This window comes from Panthera onca, chromosome A3, assembly GCF_046562875.1.
Source record: "Panthera onca isolate mPanOnc1 chromosome A3, mPanOnc1 haplotype 2, whole genome shotgun sequence".
In the NCBI taxonomy this organism is placed as follows: Eukaryota; Metazoa; Chordata; class Mammalia; order Carnivora; family Felidae; genus Panthera; species Panthera onca.
The window spans coordinates 16,115,229-16,135,418 of record NC_138341.1 but is presented as its reverse complement, the minus strand read 5'-3'; the positions used below and the strand labels follow the sequence as shown (position 1 = coordinate 16,135,418).

Genomic DNA, 20,190 nt, shown 5'->3' with positions numbered 1-20,190 from the left:
TTTAATGGGCACCAAATGCCCAAATTTAGACCATTGAGCCATATTATATTTCAGCCTCTTGTCACAACTCTTAGCTACTGCTCACAAATTGGTAAATAAGAAAAGCTGTTTCAACACACCTCTCTTGAGTTTCCTTTTTCTCTAGAATTTTGGCCCTTTCAGTCTCTTCTGCCTTTGATGCTTTCAAAGGCACTTTAAGAAAATACTTTTTCCAGCTTTTCTAATTGTTCTTGGCAGGAAGATTGCTCTGCAGTAAGCTAGTCTGCCCTCCCTGCTCCACTGTGACCGGCTGTTGCCTGGCTTTAAGTTCTTCAAGATCTGCTACTGAAAAATATACCATTTTGAGTTTTTGATTCTTTATGTGACTTGTTTTTTCTCTGGGCAATTTTAGGATCTTTACTTTATCCCCATTATTACATTTTATGATGATATTCTTTGGACTGTTTATCCTTTCTAATTTGAAAACTGGTATCCTTATGTACCAAAAACCTCTCCTGTATATTTTTTTTCTTTGTTGTCTCATTATTTACATATTAAACATCCAGAAATGATTCTCTTGATTTATTTTATTTTCCATTATCAATCTCTTTCTCCTCCCCCCCCACCCTTGCTTTTTCATTCTATACATTGAGAAATATGGGATATTTTCCCGACTTTTTCTTATAATTTATATAACTAAACTTTTAATTTCAGCCTTCATGCAAATAATTTCTAAGATAGCTTCTTGTTCTTTTTTTCCCTTTTTGTAGTGTCCCTTTTATCTTATGGCTCACTCGCTTTCTCTTTCTGAGGAGAACAAATTTTTGGAGTTTTGTTGCACTTTTTGTACTATCGCGATTCATTCTGGATTCCTTTTCTCATATTTTGTTTATGTTGATCTGTGTAGTATAATTGAAGCTTTGCTCAAATGTCTGACATTCCTTTGTTATCTCTTCATGTTTAAGAATGAAGCACCGAAAATCCTTGGCGGTTTTGTGTGGGAGTGGGCCTTATCAATGAGTCAGCCTCGTTGCAGGGTGATTGGACAGGTATCCTGACATTTTTTGTGTGGCATTTGTCAGTGTCACTGTCTGTATGGTGTTTCTCTGAAGCCATTCAGTTTCTCAAAAAAAGTGTCCAAATCTCCTGCCTAAGGGCAGCATCATCAGAGCAAAGCAGCACGAGAGGCTGGTGTTTGCATGCGAGAGTGTCCGCACTCAGTGTTTAAGCTTTCATTTGATCCCTCTTTCCTGTGGGTCCTTTCCTCTGCCTTTCTCTGTGCCTGACCCAGCTCCAAAAGCTCTCTTCTTCAGTTTCTATACAGAATAAACCTGTAGTCCTGAGCTGGCTTGCAGAGGAGGAGTTGCTTGAAGGTATTGGATGAGGCAGTCATTTTGGAGGATTTGCTGCCCGTCAGCCAGACCTGCATTCATTCAGTCAGTGAGGCGCCATGCACTGTCCCTGAGCCCCTGTACTAGACGTGAAGGTACTCGTGAACAAAACAGAAAGGAAGCTCTGCGCTCTCAGAGTTCACAGTCTGCAAGGGAAAATGGTAATAAACATGAAAGATGCCCAAATTAATATGTTCAATGGTGATACTACCTTGATAAAGAGTAGAGCAAGACCAAGGGGATTGGAAGTGCCATGGCTGGGGATAGAGGGCAGTGGTGGACTGTACTTAATTATTTAATGCTTTGTTTGGAAACAATTTCAAACTTAAAGAAGAGTTGGAAGAATAAGAATAGTACAAAGAACACCATATACACAGGGTGCCTGGGTGGCTCAGTCGGCTAAGCATCTTTGGCTCAGGTCATGATCCCACGGTTCTTGAGTTTGAGCCCCGGGTCAGGCTTTGTGCTGACAGCTCAGAGCCTGGAGCCTGCTTCAGATTCTGTGTCTCCCCCTCTCTCTGCCCCTCCCCTGCACATTCTCTCTCCCTTTCTCTCAAAATAAATAAATAAACTTTAAAAAAATACCATATACACTTTATCTACATTTACAGTTAGCATTTTACCTCATTTGCTTTACTACTTGTTCTCCCTCTCACACTCCATCTGTCTCTGTGTCTGTGTTCTCTCATGTATCTAGTATAGGGGTGTATATATACTGTATATATACATACATATATACATATGTGTATATATATACACATATACAGTATATATACTGACTATATTTATATGTGTGTATACACGCTCAGATATATAGAGAATATTAGTTGCTGGCTAAAATTTAAGCTGATAACAAAGTCCAATAAAACCTTGGTTTGTGAGCATAATTCATCCTGGAAACATGCTTGTAATCCAAAGCACTCATATATCAAAGCAAATTTCAAGAACCATCGGCTCAGTTGTGATCACATGACATTCGGTGTCACGTATTACTCGTATTGCAAGACCTCGCTCGTTTATCAAGTTAGATAATTTGTTAGAAATCTTTGCTCATCTTGTGGAACACTTGCAAATCAAGTTACTCCCGATCCAAGGTTTTACTGTACGTAATTCCCATGTCCATCACATAGCATTTTCAGATACCATGGAACATTTTCAATTGATAAATTAGTGACCTATTGCGTGTGTATGCCAAATACTCTTAAGAGCAGAGATGTTTACAGGCTGTCAGGAATGCGTCCACCCCCGTTACAAGAAGGTAAGGAAGGGCCTTCCCCAAGGCACTTGTCCCCTCTCTGGGCTCCATAGAAGCTAAGGTCTCAGGAATGCAGTGAGGCATGTGGGAGGACTTGGAAACTACCTCAGGTGTTTGCTGAGCCTAGGAGACAGCCAAGAGGGATACTACCGTAAGGAGCCTGCTGTATCTGTGTGTCAGTGGGAGCAGGAACACCCCCTTCAGAGACCTATGAGGAAGAAGATATGTTAAGATACATCTTTGATACATCTATTTTTTCCTGATCTGAAAGGAGGATAGATCCTTACCTGTTTCATTACCAAAGCTGGTAATGGGGGGCGTATGCATGAACTTCAGTTATTTGGGCCAAATAACTTGTTTTCCCAAGTTTTCATTTCTGCCTCCTAGAGTCTTAGCTTCCCTATTGGATGTGCTTGTCGCCACATAAAATGAATCTTGAGAGCCGTACTGTGAGCCTTCCTTTTGACTTCTGAGAAGCTAGGAGTGTTTACTGGGACAGCTTCTGAGCAGAAATCCCTTGTTGTGTGCTGCTTTGGCATGCACCCAGAGTGTGCTTCTGGCCGTGGGCTTCTCCGTTGTTAGGCTCTCGTTGGTCTGGAAACCTGTAGTGGATACCTTCCCTCATCTTAGTTCAGGTTAGTAAATGGCATTTTAGTATATGAAACTGAAGTGTACATGTTTCCCAGTGTCTTTCAGCAAAGTTAAATGGGGAGGAGTCTTTTGTACAGGTTTCCCTGAATTACCCTGAGCAAAGTCGTCAGCACTTTGCTCATGTATGTACTCAGTGAATATTTGTCAGCTTCTCTTTCCAAAGCCCCTTTCAAAGGTTTCTAGGCCATGATGAATCAGAGGTTTCTGGTGCCCATTGTATGGTTCTCTTGTACTCTTTCTTTCCCATAGCATACTACCCATCCTGCATTATTATAAATGTCTCTCTGCTTAGACTTAAGTTCTCTGAAAGCAGAGACTCTCTGTCTTATTCACCATTGAGTCTCCAGCACTCACCGTAGCATTGGCATATGGTAGGTGCCAATTTATCCTCAGCGAATGAATGAATCAATCAATAAATCAAAAAACAAGCAATAGGCCTAATTAATGACCCTTCCTTCTCAGTTATTCTTGGCTTAAGCTTTTAAAGACTGGAGTTTTTAATTTTGGAAAGTCCCAACCCCACTGCTGAACAATTGGAATTTTTTGTTTCCTGACCCACATAGGCTACTCCAGCTCCAAGTTTAGGGAATTGCCAAGTAGCAGGTTTTAGGTCAGTAAAACCATCCTTTTAGATTCTGTGTCGCTTTGCCATTGGAAACCAAGAAAGAGCTGAAATTGCCAAAAGCCCGTGGTAGTCACGTAGACATGAGGATGGGTCTGCTGTCGTCACCATTCGCTGCGTTCTGAGGCTACCCGGAGGACGCAGTTCAGTTCAGAACAACAGATGCTGTGTCATGGAGTGCTGTACTGCAAGGGTCTGTGAGCATCGTTATTTTCTATTTGAGTGCTTTGTGATTCTGAATCTGAAAGACTCAAAAGGAAGTGAATTCCGAGAGAGATTAAGCTGAATAGAAGAGAGAGTTTTTGCATTCAAAATAAATATGAAGTGTATAAAATGACAAAAGCTTGTGAAGAATGGGCTATGGGAAGATTTTGAACCCATGTTTTAAACATTTAAGTGTAATCATAAGATATAAGTATACCTGCAAATATGCAAGCATTCCTTGTAATTAGCATCATTGACATGTAGATTAAATGCATGGAATGGCTTTTTTTTTTTTTTTTTTTTTTTTTTTTACATTCAGGTCGTTAAATTGTAGAAAAATCCCTTTCCCAGAAAGTCATGACTATAATTCAAATGCATGGAAAATGGTAAAAGTAGTCATTTTCTCGAACGCCAATTTTTTCTTAAGCAAAACATGTTGAAGCGGCATAATTTTTTTCAGTAATCAATAGTTGAAGGATCCCATGTTCTATTTCGTAAGACATAGGGTTAGTTATTTCTGAAGCTGAATGGTTCAAAACACTTGTAAATATTGGCATGCCTCTAACAATAATGATAGTGACTGGCTCAAACATAGGAAATTGTGTCACCAGATAATATTGATTGCTAAGAAGTTATTTTGTATGCAAGTATATAGTGTATATAGTCATTAATGGCATGGGCTCTAAAGTTATGCTTGACTGCATACCTCATCTTTGTCGGTAAACCTCCATTTTCTCATCTATGGAATGAAGACAGTTGTTTGATAAGTTTGTTACAGGTATTAAATGAGATAATGTACACAGGGTGCATTAGCATAGTTCCTAGGAAGTAGTAAGCTAACACTACCACTGCTATTGTAAGCACTTTCTTACTGTGGGGCATATTCCTATCTTACTCATGTATGAAATTGTTAAGCAAAATATAATATCTCAAAGAGCAAGCACTTGATCATTAGAATAGAATGGCATCTGCAGTTTATAAACTGCATATGTGTGATTAAATAAGCTGAATAGTCTTATCCTCAGGAGAGGAAAACATGGCCTTATGGAAAGAGAGAGAAACAGGTTTAAACTAGGATTATTTCTAGGTCTGTGATTTGATTCTAGCAACTTTATCTTTGAAGGCTGTGTGGTTTATCGTGCATGTTTCCTAACATGTCTTAACAATGTTGGCAATCATATAGAAGGAAAAACTGTGTGCCATCCATTCTTGTTTTTAACATGTGCAGTGGAGAAGCACCCTGACATTACGACAGAAGGTGGGCTCAGCTAATAAACAAATAGGGAGAGTTGCAGTGATGCTGTTCTTTTGACCATGTTAAAGGAGCATGGGCTTCATTTAGTCCTATCATAGAGGCATCCTTGCTGCACCCTAGAAGAATGGATGCATCTGTAGTACATTATCTGAACAGTAAAATTTATTGATGGTTTTTTTTGGATTTTACTCTTTGTTTAAGAAAAAAATACCCATTTATGGGGCGCCTGGGTGGCTCGGTCGGTTAAGCGTCCGACTTCGGCTCAGGTCATGATCTCACGGTCTATGAGTTCGAGCCCCGCATCGGGCTCTGTGCTGACAGCTCAGAGCCTGGAGCCTGTTTCCGATTCTGTGTCTCCCTCTCTCTCTGACCCTCCCCCGTTCATGCTCTGTCTCTCTCTGTCTCAAAAATAAATAAACATTAAAAAAAAATTTTTTTTAAAAAGAAAAAAATACCCATTTAATGAAACAGATTGCATACAACCCACACCTGAACATCATGCATCTTACCTTATGGCTATAGTTCAAATTGTTCCTAACTTCCTTTCTGTAAAGTAATTAACAATAATAATAATAAATTCAGGAAAAATAAACATCAAAATACTATATCTAATCCCCCAAAATGTACCTCTATAAAAAGTCCCAATGTGTATATTTACTTTCCTGTACTAGTCAAGGAAACATGGTTGTGCTTCATCATCAAAGTTGACTCTGGTAGATTTCAAGAGAATGTGAAATATATGAAAATGTTTCCTTAGAGTAGAATGAATTGGCCAGCCTATAAGTTCTTTCTTTAATGAGACAGTAACATAAGAAAATGTTTTGTCATGTACACAGATTTGGAAACCTTCTCTGCACAGCTGTGTTATAAAATTGGGTACACTTTCTTGACCTTGGTGATTTTTTTGCCAATGGGTTTCTATATGAATAAAAGAAATTTTTATTACTGTGGCTTATCCTATCAAATTTGGGCTATAAATTTCATTGAAGTTACTATTATGGTATCTAAGGAAAGTATAAGTTTCACCCAACAGGTAATAACTGTTGTTCTCCAAAGGCAAAAGAGGAAAACCAGTCTCATCAACTAAGTATTAGTTGTGATAAACAATCTTTGGTCTTCTTATAGTTTTGAGAGGCAATGATGCATTCAGAGTATATATTAGAACTTCCTTATTGTTTCGGTACATTCCCATGATTTCAGAGTGCACTTTAATTCTCATTTTGTTATTGATATAAATCAACCACATGTAACCCTGTAGTTGCTCGTGTATTTTTAGAGTTTCCCTTGCATGCAGTTTTGTTTAACATGGGTCACAGTAATGGATCATTTATACAAAGTAACGGATTGCTTCCTCTTTCTGCCAGCTGATTTGATCAGTCCGAAGTTCCTTTATGTTGTGGGTTACATAACTAGTATGGAATCTGTATGGTATATTTTTTAGTAGGACAGTAACTGTATTAACCATTTATAGTCTCTAAATCTTTTAAGGACATTTTAATAATCACAAGGAAGCCATTGTTTTGAAGTGAATAAACTTGAAACTAAAATGAGCAATGAGTTATAATAAAGGACTAAACTACCAGACTTCTTAGAAAACATCATTTTCAGGGCTCTTGGGTGGCTCAGTCGGTTAAGCATCCATCTTTGGCTCATGTCATGATCTTGCAGTTCGTGGGTTCAAGCCCCGCATTGGGCTCTGTGCTTACAGCTCAGTCTAGAGCCTGCTTTGGATTCTGTGTCTCCCTCTCTCTCTGCTGCTCCCCTCCTTGTGCTCTCTCTCTCTCTCTCTCAAAAATAAATAAACATTAAAAAAAAACCAGATAATTTTCATTAGGTAATTGTTCTTGTTTAACTGTGGATTGGCCAGGCGGGGAAAAAAAAACAAAAACATTTCTTTCTAGCTTTCCCATTTAACATATTTTTCTGCTTTGACAAACAGAGTACGATAGAACATAATAGTTTTACTTTCCTAATGAAGAATTGTAGTGCCTAAAGGTCCTAGTTCTGCATATATTCCTTCATCATCCATGGTGCTATTCTATAAATGGCAGAAGGTTTAGGGATTAGGATTAAAGGTAGTGATCTCACATTATTCCCTGGAATTATTATTATTTTTTTTTTTTAATTTTTTTTTTCAACGTTTTTTATTTATTTTTGGGACAGAGAGAGACAGAGCATGAACGGGGGAGGGGCAGAGAGAGAGGGAGACACAGAATCGGAAACAGGCTCCAGGCTCCGAGCCATCAGCCCAGAGCCTGACGCAGGGCTCGAACTCACGGACCGCGAGATCGTGACCTGGCTGAAGTCGGACGCTCAACCGACTGCGCCACCCAGGCGCCCCGCCTGGAATTATTTTTTTAACCAAATCCCTGATAGTGGTTGGTTTGGTTATTTACTAATATAGTGTTAAAGTTGCCCAGATGAGGAAATAAGACTGAGAGCTGAACAGTTAAAGTCCAGTTAGTGGAGGGAGACTGCATTATCTAGTGACATCTCCAGGTATCATTTATAGGACATAGTTGAGGAACCTGAAAATAAACAAAATCGCCTTTGTGTTTTCTGAATTAAAAGCCCAAAGAGCATATGAGCCCAAATGCATAGAATGTCTCATTTAAAGCTTGCTAAATCCCAACCAGCTGGTTTCAAAGAAGAGAGAGAAATTGGAAATCCTTGTTGTCTGCAGGTGCAAATCTATCTGACGTCTCATTGTAGTATAATGTTCCATTGTATGGGTGCACCACAATATGTGGGGCCACTCCTCATTATGAACTCTCATCTCCAGCCCTTTGCTGTTCCAAATAATTCTTTTTTCCAGTTTTCCCTACTGCATTTAGTGAACAACTCCTTTTTTTCTCCACCGATGCCTTTATGCTAAATTTAATTCCCACATGTATTTCAGGTTTGTTTTGAGACTCCTTTTTGTTCCACTGAATTATGTGATCCTTTTCTGATACCATACAGTTTTAACTGTTGTAGCTTCATAATCTGCCTAATATTTAGAAGAGCTAATCTCTTTCTCTTCTTTTTCAGAATTCCTAGATGGTTAATGCATTTCATTTTCCAAATTAACATTAATATAATTCATTAAATTTCAAAATAACAACCATGTTTTAGTATTTTAATTGGGACTGAATGAATTAATAAATTAACTTGGTGGAAGAATTTGTATCTCTTTTGCAACAGAAGAACAAAGAAATGCCCCTTTGTGTATAAAAATTTTTTTTAGATAAGCACTACATTTTTTCTTACATTTGTACTTAGCTATTATTTTTATACATGAGATTTTTAAAAATATTTTAAACAAAAGTCATATGGTAATTTTGCCTTTCCAATATTTAGAACTCATTTTTTTATCTTGTCTGATTTCATTGATTTAGTACCTTTGAGATAATATTAAACACCAGAGTAATTCTATTAAAATGGAAGTCAGACATACCACCTCTGTTTCCAAAACCCTCCAAAGGCTCCTCGGCTACCCAGAGTAAAACTCAAAGTCCTATTAGACCCTCATCCTCTGTCCCCTTGCCGCCCCTGTGATTACAACGTGAAATGCCCTCCTTTTACACACCCCACCCCAGTGACACTGTACTCCTTGCTTTTGCTCAACACAACAAATTAGGTTCTGTCTTATGGCCTTTGCACTTGACTTGCTCCTCCCTCTCCCAGAAAAACTTTTTTTCCAAATATTTCCCAGCTTACTCCATGACTGACTTTGCTCAAACGTCACTTTTCACTCAACACCCTGTTTAAGGGTATACTGTCACTTCCACCAAGTCCTAGTCTTCTTTCATTATTTTATTTCTTCCCTATGCCACCGTGGACATTTTACTAACATATGCATTTTTCTTATTATATTATTATTCATCTTCATTCCTTAAATTGTCATATAATTACTTTAGAATTGTTAATCATTTTTGTGATTTACTGACATATATTCTTTATTCATTTTTTGTATCACTCAATTATTTAATACTTACTATCAATTATATTTTTATTATTTGTATCTTTCTCATGCAAAAAAAATAGTAAGAAAGAAGAAAAAAATAAGGTGAGGATATACAAAAAATGAAAAGCAACAACGTAGGATTTTAGGTTTATATTTTAGATGTAGCTTCAAAATACTAGGAATTATTTAAATAAAAATGCAGTAAATGTATTAAGCATATTAGGTAAAAGACAAAGATTTTCAGGTTAGATAGAGAAAAATAATCCAAATATATTCTCTAAATATAAGGTCATAGAAAGGTAGAAAGTAAAAGAGTAGGAAAAGTTATATCTTGAAAATTCTAACCAAAAGAAAGCTGGTGTAGCTATGTTAATATTAAAATAACCCGTAAGAGAGAAGCATTAACAGAAGTGAAGATAGTTCCTTCATAATTGTAAAGGTTTACTCTATCAGGCACTAATAGTATCAGTAATGAAAGGAGTGATATTGCTACTGACTGTCCAGAGATTGAAGTATAATTGCAGGATATTATAAATAATTTTATGCTAATAATTTTTGAAGTTTAAATGAAATAGACAAACCTGTAGGAAAAGTTAACATCAAACAGATTCAAGAAGAATTTTTAAAAAGCCTGAATGGTCCTAAGACATTAAAGAAATTGAATCCATCAATAGGCAAAGCTTTTTGTTTTGTTTTTTAGTAGGCACAACTTTCTAAAAATAAACTCTAGGCTTCACTAGTGAGTTCTATCAAATATTCGGAGAATAAATCATTATTATTTTATGAAATCCTCTAGGCCATGGAAGAGGACACCATACTCTCCAACTCAATTTCTTCAAACTAGCAAACCCTTTACATCCAAACCTGGAAAAAAATAATATAAGAAAAGAAAGTTATAGACCAGGCTCACTTATCAACACACAGAAGTCCTACACAAAGTACTAGGAGACCATGTAAAAAAGATGTATCATGACCCTGGTGGGTTTATCCCAAGAATGAAAAGTTAGTTTCACATTAGAAAATCAATTGATGGTTTACCACATTAATAAATGAAAGGAGAAAAGTCATATGACCATCCAATAGGTACAAAAAAGGTAATTGATAAAATTCAACATTCATTTATGATTTTAAAAAGCAATTAACAAACTAGGAATAGAGGAAATGTTTTTAATCCAACAAAGTATATCTCTAGAAAACCTTCAGTACACATAATGCTTCTTAGTGATTATATTGGGAAAAAGTTTTTTTTGTTTGGAAACAAGAATTTTTTCTGTCAGCATTGTATTAAGGTTTTGGTTAACGCAGGTAATATAAGAGAAAAAAGATAAAAATATTTGAAAGGAAGAAACAACACTGTCATTATTTGTGGATAATATGAGTGTGTGCTTAGAAAATTCAGAAGAATCTGCAGACAAGTTATTAGAACCAATAAGGGACTTTAAAAGTTTGCTGGACAGAAAATCAACATGTAAATATTATTTATATCATATATATAAGCAACAACCACTTAGAAAATTAATTTTTTTAAATATCCTATTTACAATAGCATAAAAATATAAGTACCTAATACTCTGACAAAGTTGTGCAAGATGACTATATGTAAAATGTCTAAAACATTTTCAGAGACACATAAAAGGAGAACTATCCCATGTTCATGGGTTGGAAAGCTCAGTATTGTAAAGATATTACTTCTCCTCAATTTATAAATTGAATACAATCAGAATCTCAATGAGATGTTCGTGGAACCTGAATAGGCAGCTCCAAAATGTGTATGGAACTGCAGAGAGCCAAAAATACCCAAGGCATTTTTGAAGAACAACAAGGTGGGGTTTAACTTCTTCTACCAAATATCAAGATATTGTGAAGGTTTTAGTAGATAAGACATTGTGCTATTGGCCCAGAGTTAGATTAGTAGGCCAGGTCAGAGAGCCCTGAAAAGGACCCATTCACATCTACACAGGATTCACAACAGGAGTGTCGCTGCAGAAAAGCAGGGAAGGGGCAGCCTTTTCAGTTAATAATGCTGGGAAAATCGAGTTTCCATATGGAAAGAAATTAAATTAGACCCATATTTCACAGCACACATGACAATCAGTTTCAGGTAGATTATGAACCTAAATGTGGATGACTAGACCACAGAGTTTTTGGAGAAGCTATTAAAGAATGCTGGCTGCTGGGGAGCCTGCCGTGACTGAGGACTGTAGCCAGCCTGGCTTTCTCAGCATGGCGTGTTCCTATAGCTCCTGGTGAGACTGGCCATCGAGAGGCCAGCTGAAGCCAAGAAGTCAGTTCCTTCATCTTTCCCTTTGTGGCCACCGCAGCTGCTGACACACCTGCTTGCAGCCTCGAGGGAGAAGACTTCCTGTGGTTGGGGCAAGTAGCTCCTTCATGATCCTTCAGCTGGGAGGCCTCAGCAGGGCAGTGAGAAACCTGCCTCTCCCAGCACCAAAGATTGCTTTGCATAAATCCACTCTGTTAGAATTTCTCGAGTCTGGTTAAGTCCAATAGAACATTGGTAGCACTTAACAGGAATAAAAGGACTCATGATGTTAGAACTACCCAAAAGAGAGGGAAAAGACTTCTGAGTTTGCATGTGTAAAATCGATGGCTAATTGTAACACCACTCCAGTCGCTGAGAGAGCTCATCATTTCTACTCTTGGACTCTTAAAGCATGCTGCTTGCTACCCAAGCGAAGTGTCAGATCCCCGATTTAAACTTCTAGTGTTCAACAAAATACTAACAATGTACTTTCTGTGTCAGTTCTAGACACCCCCTAAAGAACATGTACTTTGAGAAACAGAGGAGGAAAGTCTAATAGTTAATGCCATGCTGTGTAAGTGTTCTTGTTGATCCACATCTTTAATACTTGGTGTTGTTAGACTTCTTTAATTTTGCCAGTCTGAGGGTATATTCCATATCTCTAAGAGAGACAGCAGTCACACTTGACTTTGAGCCTCTGGCCACGGTCCTGAAGGATGTCTTTGGGCAGAAAGGCAAAGGTGAAGTAGCGACATACAACTGTTCACCGAATACAAGAACAGGGAGGTCTGTTCAAGGGCTTGGAGATGTTGGAAAGCTATTGGATTCTTTACAGGTGCCTCCTGCAACAGAAGAGGCCTCATGCTGGCGCTTTCACACCCTGCTTACCCTGGTCTTCACCCCATGGTGGTTACTGCTGAATCAGGAAGGCTGTAGCCCAGTGGGAGGAGGGCTAAGTGGCAGGGGGAGGAAGAAGACCAAGTGTCAGAAAAGTCCTGGGATTCTAGAGCTGATCTCATTCCTGTCTGTGTTTGAATACACGGAGTTGGAGTTCACACTGAAAATGGCATCCAGGGAGGATTCTTTTAGCTGACTTTTCTCGGTTAGTCAGACTTCACAGAGATCCCATAACCTTTATGTGAATCTTTGTATATAATCTTTGTATAAACCCATTGCAGTACAGGCAGCTGGCTCTGACTGGAGGATTCTGGATCATCTCTGACGTTTTGGAGCCCAGATCATCTACATCACAAGTCCCCATGAGTGCCTTTATTAAATACACACAATCCATTTAGCTTCTTTTCTGCTTTGTACTTAAGAAGATGCTAAGGTGGCAGAAATTCCCAAATTCTAGCTGAGACCCTGCATTCATTCCAAATGCATGTTGAGCATTTGCATGTATTGTTGCCAATGCAGCATTTAAAAAATCATCTGAAAAGACTGTGGCTCCCTGCTCCCAAAGAATGTCTTTTATTCAAGGCCACAAGGAATAGTACATTCTTATTTATGTGACAGAGGAGAAGACATAGTAGAGGTAAATTATTATGAGCAAAAAAGAAATATCTCAGCTACTGTTGAGAGAAAAGGAAAAGTCTATAGGAAATGGCTGAGCACTCAGCTGACAGATATGACCAAGGAAAAACAAGAACGATGATTAGAAAGAAAAGAGTCCTCCATGGTTGCACCTTCAAGTCCCTGTTCTTGGGGCACCTGGCTGGCTCAGTCAGTTAAGCGCCTGACTCTTGATTTCAGCTCAGGTCATGCTCTCACAGTTTGTTACATCCAGCCCCGTGTTGGGCTCTGCGCTTACAGCCTGGAACCTGCTTGGGATTCTCTCTCTCTCCCTCTGGAGCTCTCTCTTCCTCTCTTTCTCTCTCTCTGTCCCTCTCTCTTTTAAAATAAATAAACCTTTTTTAAAAAAATCCCTATTCTCTATTAGTAAGAGAGACACTAATAGACCATATATTAGTTCAAATTAAAGATCAACTTGAACATTCGGTTAATGTCACCCAATGTTGCTATGGAAAAGGACTGTCAATGGTAGAGAATGAAAAAGAGTCCACAAAAACCCACCTTTACTGTCAGCCCCTACCAGGAAAAGTGCATTCAGTTCATCCAGAAGGAGGAATGTAAATACAAAAGGGAAATGGCGAGTTACTGATACCTGAAATCAAAGGAACACACCCACAGCTGTAGTTGAACACAACCAGAGGCTTAAACATACATTGTAGAACAGCTCAGAGGTAGCATTACCTAATTTCTAAAAAAAGCATTTTGAATGAAAAAAGTAGTATCTGCATGATATGAGGTTGGACAAGAATTTTTTGAACTAGGCATAAAGAGAGGCACCTGAGTAGCTCATTCGGCTGAGCATCCAACTCTGATTTCGGCTCACGTCATGATCCCAGGGTTGTGGGATGGAGCCCCACATTAGGCTCTGTGCTGAGTGCAGAGCCTGCTTGAGATTCTCTCTTTCTCCCTCTCCCTCTCCCCTGCTCACTCACTGCCTCTCTCAAATACAATTTTTTTTTAAATTTTTTAAAAAAGAACTAAGCACCAAACACAGTAAGTATAAAAGACTTAAATTCAACTGCATCAAACTTAAGAAATTAGGTCCATTGAGAAAAAAATAAGAGATGAACAGGCAAGCCAAGGACTGCAACGTGACAAAGGACTAGAATGTAGAATTAAAAAACAAAAACAAAACACACGCAAAAACACCTACAAATCAAGAAGAGAAAATGGCAGGCAGCCTAATAGAAAAGCGTGCAAGAGACTTGAATAAGCACTTCAGGAGATATAGACAATGTCCAGTAAACACATAAAAGCTGTTCAACCTTACTGGTCATCAGAGAAAAAAAGGTCATAGTGAAAATATGTCAGGGTAGTTGAAATTACAAAGTTTGCCAGTACCAAATGTAGTGTGGATTTGTAACAATATGAACTCTCATGTCTGTTGGCATGAAAATCATTTGGAATCATCTACTAAAGCTGAACTTATAAAAAAAAAAAAAAAAAAAATAAAGCTGAACTTATGCATACCATATGACATAGAAGTTGTACTTTGTCATCAACAGAAATACATACATACATGCATCAAAAGACACATATAAAAATGTTCCTAGCAGCATGTTTGTAATACCTCTGCACTGAAAACAACCCAGATATCTATCAGATAAAATAAATAGCAATATGTTTATGCAGTGGAAAACTATATAGCAAAGCTAATAAGCTATTGCTGCATATATCAACATGAATGAATCTTACAAACAGTGTTGAGAGAAGTAAAACACAAAAACATACTACATGATTGTATTTATGTAAAGTTCATTAACACACAAAATTAAACTATAGTGTTAAGAAATATGTATTAGTCTGCTCAAACTGCCATAAGAAAATACTGTAGACCAGGTGGCTTAAACAACTGACATTTATTTTCTCACAGTTCTGCTGGCTGGAAATCCAAGATCAGCCTGCCAGCACGGACAGTTTCTGGTGAGACGTCCTGGCTAGTAGATAGCCACCTTCTCCTTGTGTGTTCAGCAGACCTCTTCTTTGAGTGTGCCTGGGAAGAGAGAATGAGCTCTCTGGTCAGTCTCCTTATAAGGATACTAATCCTATCTATCAGAGCCGCACCCTGTGACCTCATTTAACCTTAATTACCTATCTCTACATATAATCACAGTGGGAGTTAGGGCTTCAACTTATGAATTTGGGAGAGACACTTCAGTCTATAACAGGACAATAAGTATTAATGTAAAGCAAAATAAGGAAGTGATTATAGTATTAAGGAATGATAAGTATTGATATAAAGCAAAGTAAGGAAGTCAGGATAGAAGTAACCTAAGATGTGAGGAGAGGTAGGAGTTGGGATTAGAAGATGTCATGCTGTCAGTGTTTTGCTTCTGGAGCCACATAGCTGTTCATTTTATACATTATTTATTAAATTGCATATTCATATTTTATATGCTTTTCTGTATGTATCTTATATTTAGCTGAAACTTTTTTTTAAAAAAAGTAAAACCATTGTGTCCATTCTCGTTTCCTGTTCTACACTCTGTTAATACTGGTGATCTATTTCATTTATATTACCGTATTGTTAATAGGGACTGTGCTTAACTATTTGCCTTTTCTGATCCCCCATAGAAATTATTTTCATTAATTTTTAAAATATTGGTAGTACGTAATGGTAAATGTAAAATGTTTTAGCAATGCTCCTTTCTTGTGGAGTATTATTAAAATGTATTTCTTGACATCCTGATGAATTCAGTTGAATTATATTTTTGTCCTTAAACATTCTCCTGTGTATGTAGAGATTTCTAGCTTTGCTTGTTTCTAGCCTGCACTTTATTAAGGTTAAATCATTTGTTAGAAATGTATTTGGTCCTGTTAAAGATTATCTTTTATTGGTAACAGTAAGGAATAGAGGAGTGTTTCAAAAAGTGAACTATCCCCAAATATAATCAGTAAAAGAAATGCTGACTAGACACATAATTTTTTTTTTTAAGTTTATTTATTTTGGGGTGGCTGGGTGGCTCAGTTGACTGAGTGTCCTAACTTCAGCTCAGGTCATGATCTCACTGTTTGTGGGTTCGGGCACCATGTTGGACTCTGTGCTGACAGACGTGGAGCCTGAACCCTGCTTCAGATCCTATGTCTCCCTCTCTCTCTCTGCCCCTCCCCTGCTCATGCTCTTGCTCTCAAAAATAAATAAATATTTTTTTAAAAAAATAAAGTGTATTTATTTATTTATTTTGAGAGAGTGAGCAGGAGAGGGGCAGAAAGAGGGAGAGAGAGAGAGAGAGAGAGAGAGAGAGAGAGAGAGAGAGAGAATCCCAAGCATGCTCCACACTTTTAGCTCAGAGGCTAATGCAGGGCTCAAACTCATGAACCATGAATTCACAACTTGAGCCAAAGTCAGATGCTTAACCCACTGAGCCACCCAGGTGCCCTTAGAAACAGAGTTCTTTAGGGGCACCTGGGTGTCTCAGTCGGTTAAGCATCCGACTCCAGCTCAGGTCACGATCTCATGGTTTGTGAGTCCAAGCCCCACATCGGGCTCTGTGCTGACACCTCGGAGCCTGGAGCCTGCTTCAGATTCTGTGTCTCCCTCTCTCTCTGCTTCTCCCCCATTCGCACATTCTCTCTCTCTCTCTCTCTCTCTCTGTCAAAAATAAAAAAACATTAAAAAATTTTAAAAATAAAAGAAACAGAGTTCATAATGTAGCTCTACTTTCTTCTGTTATCATTAGTCAGTCGAGGTGGTATAACAAATGGTATATGAATTCCTAATTTCGGCAATCCTTCAAAGGGATTGTGAATTGCTGTCACAATCAGGAAGTTATCTAGGAATCTGATTTGCTCCTCACCCTGAAAATTAACCCCAATAACTCAAGGGACATCCTTCTATGCTCCCCAGATTGTTTGTGCACTGAGAAGACAGCATATGGTGATTCTTCTCATTTAGAACAGATCTTCAGTCATATTCTGAAACCCAGTCATTTGTCAGTACTATACAAAAGAAACAGTAAAACAGTGGGTTATCCCTTAAGAAACTTCTCATCAAAGTATGTTTTTTATTGTAGATAATTCGCTCCTTTCTGCTTTTTCCAACAATCGAGCGACTATCTGAGTCACCAAACGGCAGGATCGCCACTCCACTTCTGTGCTGGCTTCGATATGCTCTCTATGTTTTTGGCTACCTTTTACTTAAACCATGGCCTGAGAAAATCAGGTCCCTGATAACAAGAATTGGCCTTCAAATGATGAACGTGCAGTACGAATTTTCGGTCCTGAATATATTGGAACCATTCTGCCTTGGTAAGCACATTTTAAAAGGTTTATGTTTATTCTTGTATCAGAAAGTAGTAAGAGAACAACCTCAGACAGTCCATGAATATCGAGCCCCAAAGCTTAAAACCAGACATAAAATAAAAATAGAAATAGAAGCTTTAATTTTAATTTCATCAACCTTTAATTGTAAACCTTACCCTTCTGATTCTCCCCTCTTGCTGCCAGATGGTGGGAAGGAATATTTGCAGGAGTCTAGCGTGTGCCCTGTTAGTCCAGTGTGAGAAATTAACAGAAACCAGCCAAGGAAACCAGGCCAAATATTCCCATAGAGGGAACAGGCTATGCTTTTATTTTTCCTCTTTAAATGTTTTTGGAGGAGTTTAAATGATAAAAGTAATAAATAATAGTCATGGTAATACAACACTGGGTATTGTGCTGAGTATATTTTCTGAATGTGCCAGGGAACATTTGCTACTTTATCTTTTGCCTTCAACCTTTGTTTTTAAATGTAATCTACCTTTGTAGGTTAATACTAATTCATAGAATGCTTATAAATTATTTTCATAATAATATAATCCTTTTTAATCTATACCTCAAGAGGTTATTGCAGAATTAAATATAATATATGCAATGTGTCTATATAAGATTTTATTTATAATAAGCCTCCAACGAATGATATAACAACAGTTGCAGCAGCAGCAGCTAATGGCACCGTTCTAAGCTTTTATTTGTAGTTCTCAAAACTAATCAGGTTTGGGTATTTTACTGTCCCTATTTTACAGATGAAGATACTGAGGTACAGAGAAGTTACATGATTGGCACAGTCACACAACTAGTGGGTAGTGTTTAAACTTTGACTGTCTACCACTGTGCTAAGCTTCCTTTTACCATAGTTGCTACTATTGTCTTTCTGCCCCAGTTAATCATAATGGCAAGACTCCTGAAGAAAGTTTACCGTGTTCACCTGTGTTAAGAGCACCACACAGTCATGTACATAATGAATCCAGGAACAAGTCACAGCCCTGTTGTACAGCTACAGATTGATTATACAAGGTTATTTTTCCAAATATGTAGCAAGAAGCAATCATTACAAGTACAAGTTCAGTATATTTTCTGTATTTTTATGGATTTTTGTCTGCTCCATACTTTCCCCAATGTCCATTCTTTATTACAGCCTTAGCATAGCAATGGAAGAAGATGAGATAGGAAGAAAGGAAGCAAGGATAAGGACAGTTATAAAAATCACCAAAGATTGAAGTTGGAGAAGTCCCTTAAAGAAGGATAAGGTCCAGCCCTTTATCCTTCCCTCATATTATAGAAGAGAAAGAGATGGCCTAAGTGAAAATAGTATTGACTGCAAGTCAGAAATGCTCAATTCTCATTTTGGTTTTGCTTTGGTTTTGCTTACTCATTTTGGTCCAGACTTACTCTGTGACTTCAGTTTAGTCCCTTCCCCTGTCTGGCCCTCAGTCATTGTTCAAAACAAAGGTGAGACTAGATGATCTCTAAAGGAACAGTACTTTGGAAATTATTTGAAACCAAAATGGAAGTTACGTGAAATTCTGGCAAACATGTATAAAATTACTCCACATTTACTTCAATAAATCATTTTATTTTTCTTTACAGTTTTTCCCCCTTTGGTATTTTTCTTTTTACCCTATAGAGGGAACTATAAAAAGCATTTTCCAGTTAGGGACTCCATTTTTCTCCAAGGAATTCTGCTTCCAGGAGGATGGTATAGGTGTACTTTTCCCTGCTTTTCCTACTAAGTGCTAAAACCCCTGCATATTAGGGAACACAGCAAACAAAAAACCTTGACAAATAGAAAACAAATAATAAAATGGCATACAAGCTCTAACATACCAATAATTACATTAAATGGAAATGGAAAAAATACACCAATTAAAAGACAAAGATTGACAACATGGATTAAAAAGCATTACCTAAGTATATGCTATCTTCAGACAACCCAGTTCAAGTATAATCATATATACATAGATTGAAAGTAAAAGAATGGGCAAAGATACATCATGTAAACAATAATCAAGAGGAATAAGGAATGACTGTATTAATATCAGATAAAGTAGACTTCAGAACAAAAAAAAAATTACCAGGGACAGAGAGGGACATTGCACAATAATAATAAAAGGTTTAGTCTACCAAGAAGACAGAAGGCAGCAATCCTAAACATGTGTACACCAAACAAGACAGCTACAAAATATATGAAGCAAAAACCAATAGAATTGAAAGAAATAATGGACAAATACACGATTATTGTTGGATACTTAAGCACACCTCTCTCAACAGTTGATAGAACAAAACAGAAAATTAGCAAGGATGTAGAAGAATTCAACCACAGTGTTCACCCAGCAGGACTTAATAGACATTTATAGAACACTTCACCCAAAACATGAGTTTCTGATAGGCATTAGGTAGACAGCTACCTGTGCTTTTCTTATACCTGTTTAGAAATATGTTCCAGGGGTGCCTTTTCTTATACCTCTTTAGAAATATGTTCCAGGGGTGGCTCAGTCAGTTAAGCGTCCCACTTGGGCTCAGGTCATGATCTCATGGTTCGTGAGTTTGAGCCCCACATTGGGCTCTGTGCTAACAGCTCAGAGCCTGGAGCCTACTTCAGATTCTGTGTCTCTCTCTGCCACTACCCTGCTTGTGTTCTGTCTCTCTGTCTCTCTCTCTTTCTCAAAAATGAATAAACATTAAAAAAAAAAAAATAGAAATATGTTCTAAACTCAAACCAGGACATGGAGTATACAAAAGTTTTATTTGTTTTTCTATATACATTTAGTAACTATGTAACACATATGATATATAGT

General features: G+C 37.7%; 1 protein-coding gene across 5 annotated transcripts in view; it reads left to right on the top strand.

The window, feature by feature from the left end:
- The window catches only part of LDAH (lipid droplet associated hydrolase), a 110,583-nt gene that overhangs the window by 58,848 nt on the left and 31,545 nt on the right, over positions 1-20,190 (top strand). For all 5 annotated transcript variants that reach the window (XM_078444936.1, XM_078444938.2, XM_078444935.2 and 2 more), the window contains one exon: positions 17,149-17,383. In XM_078444936.1, coding sequence (XP_078301062.1) covers positions 17,149-17,383 — 235 coding nt within the window. The remainder of the gene's footprint in view (positions 1-17,148; positions 17,384-20,190) is intronic.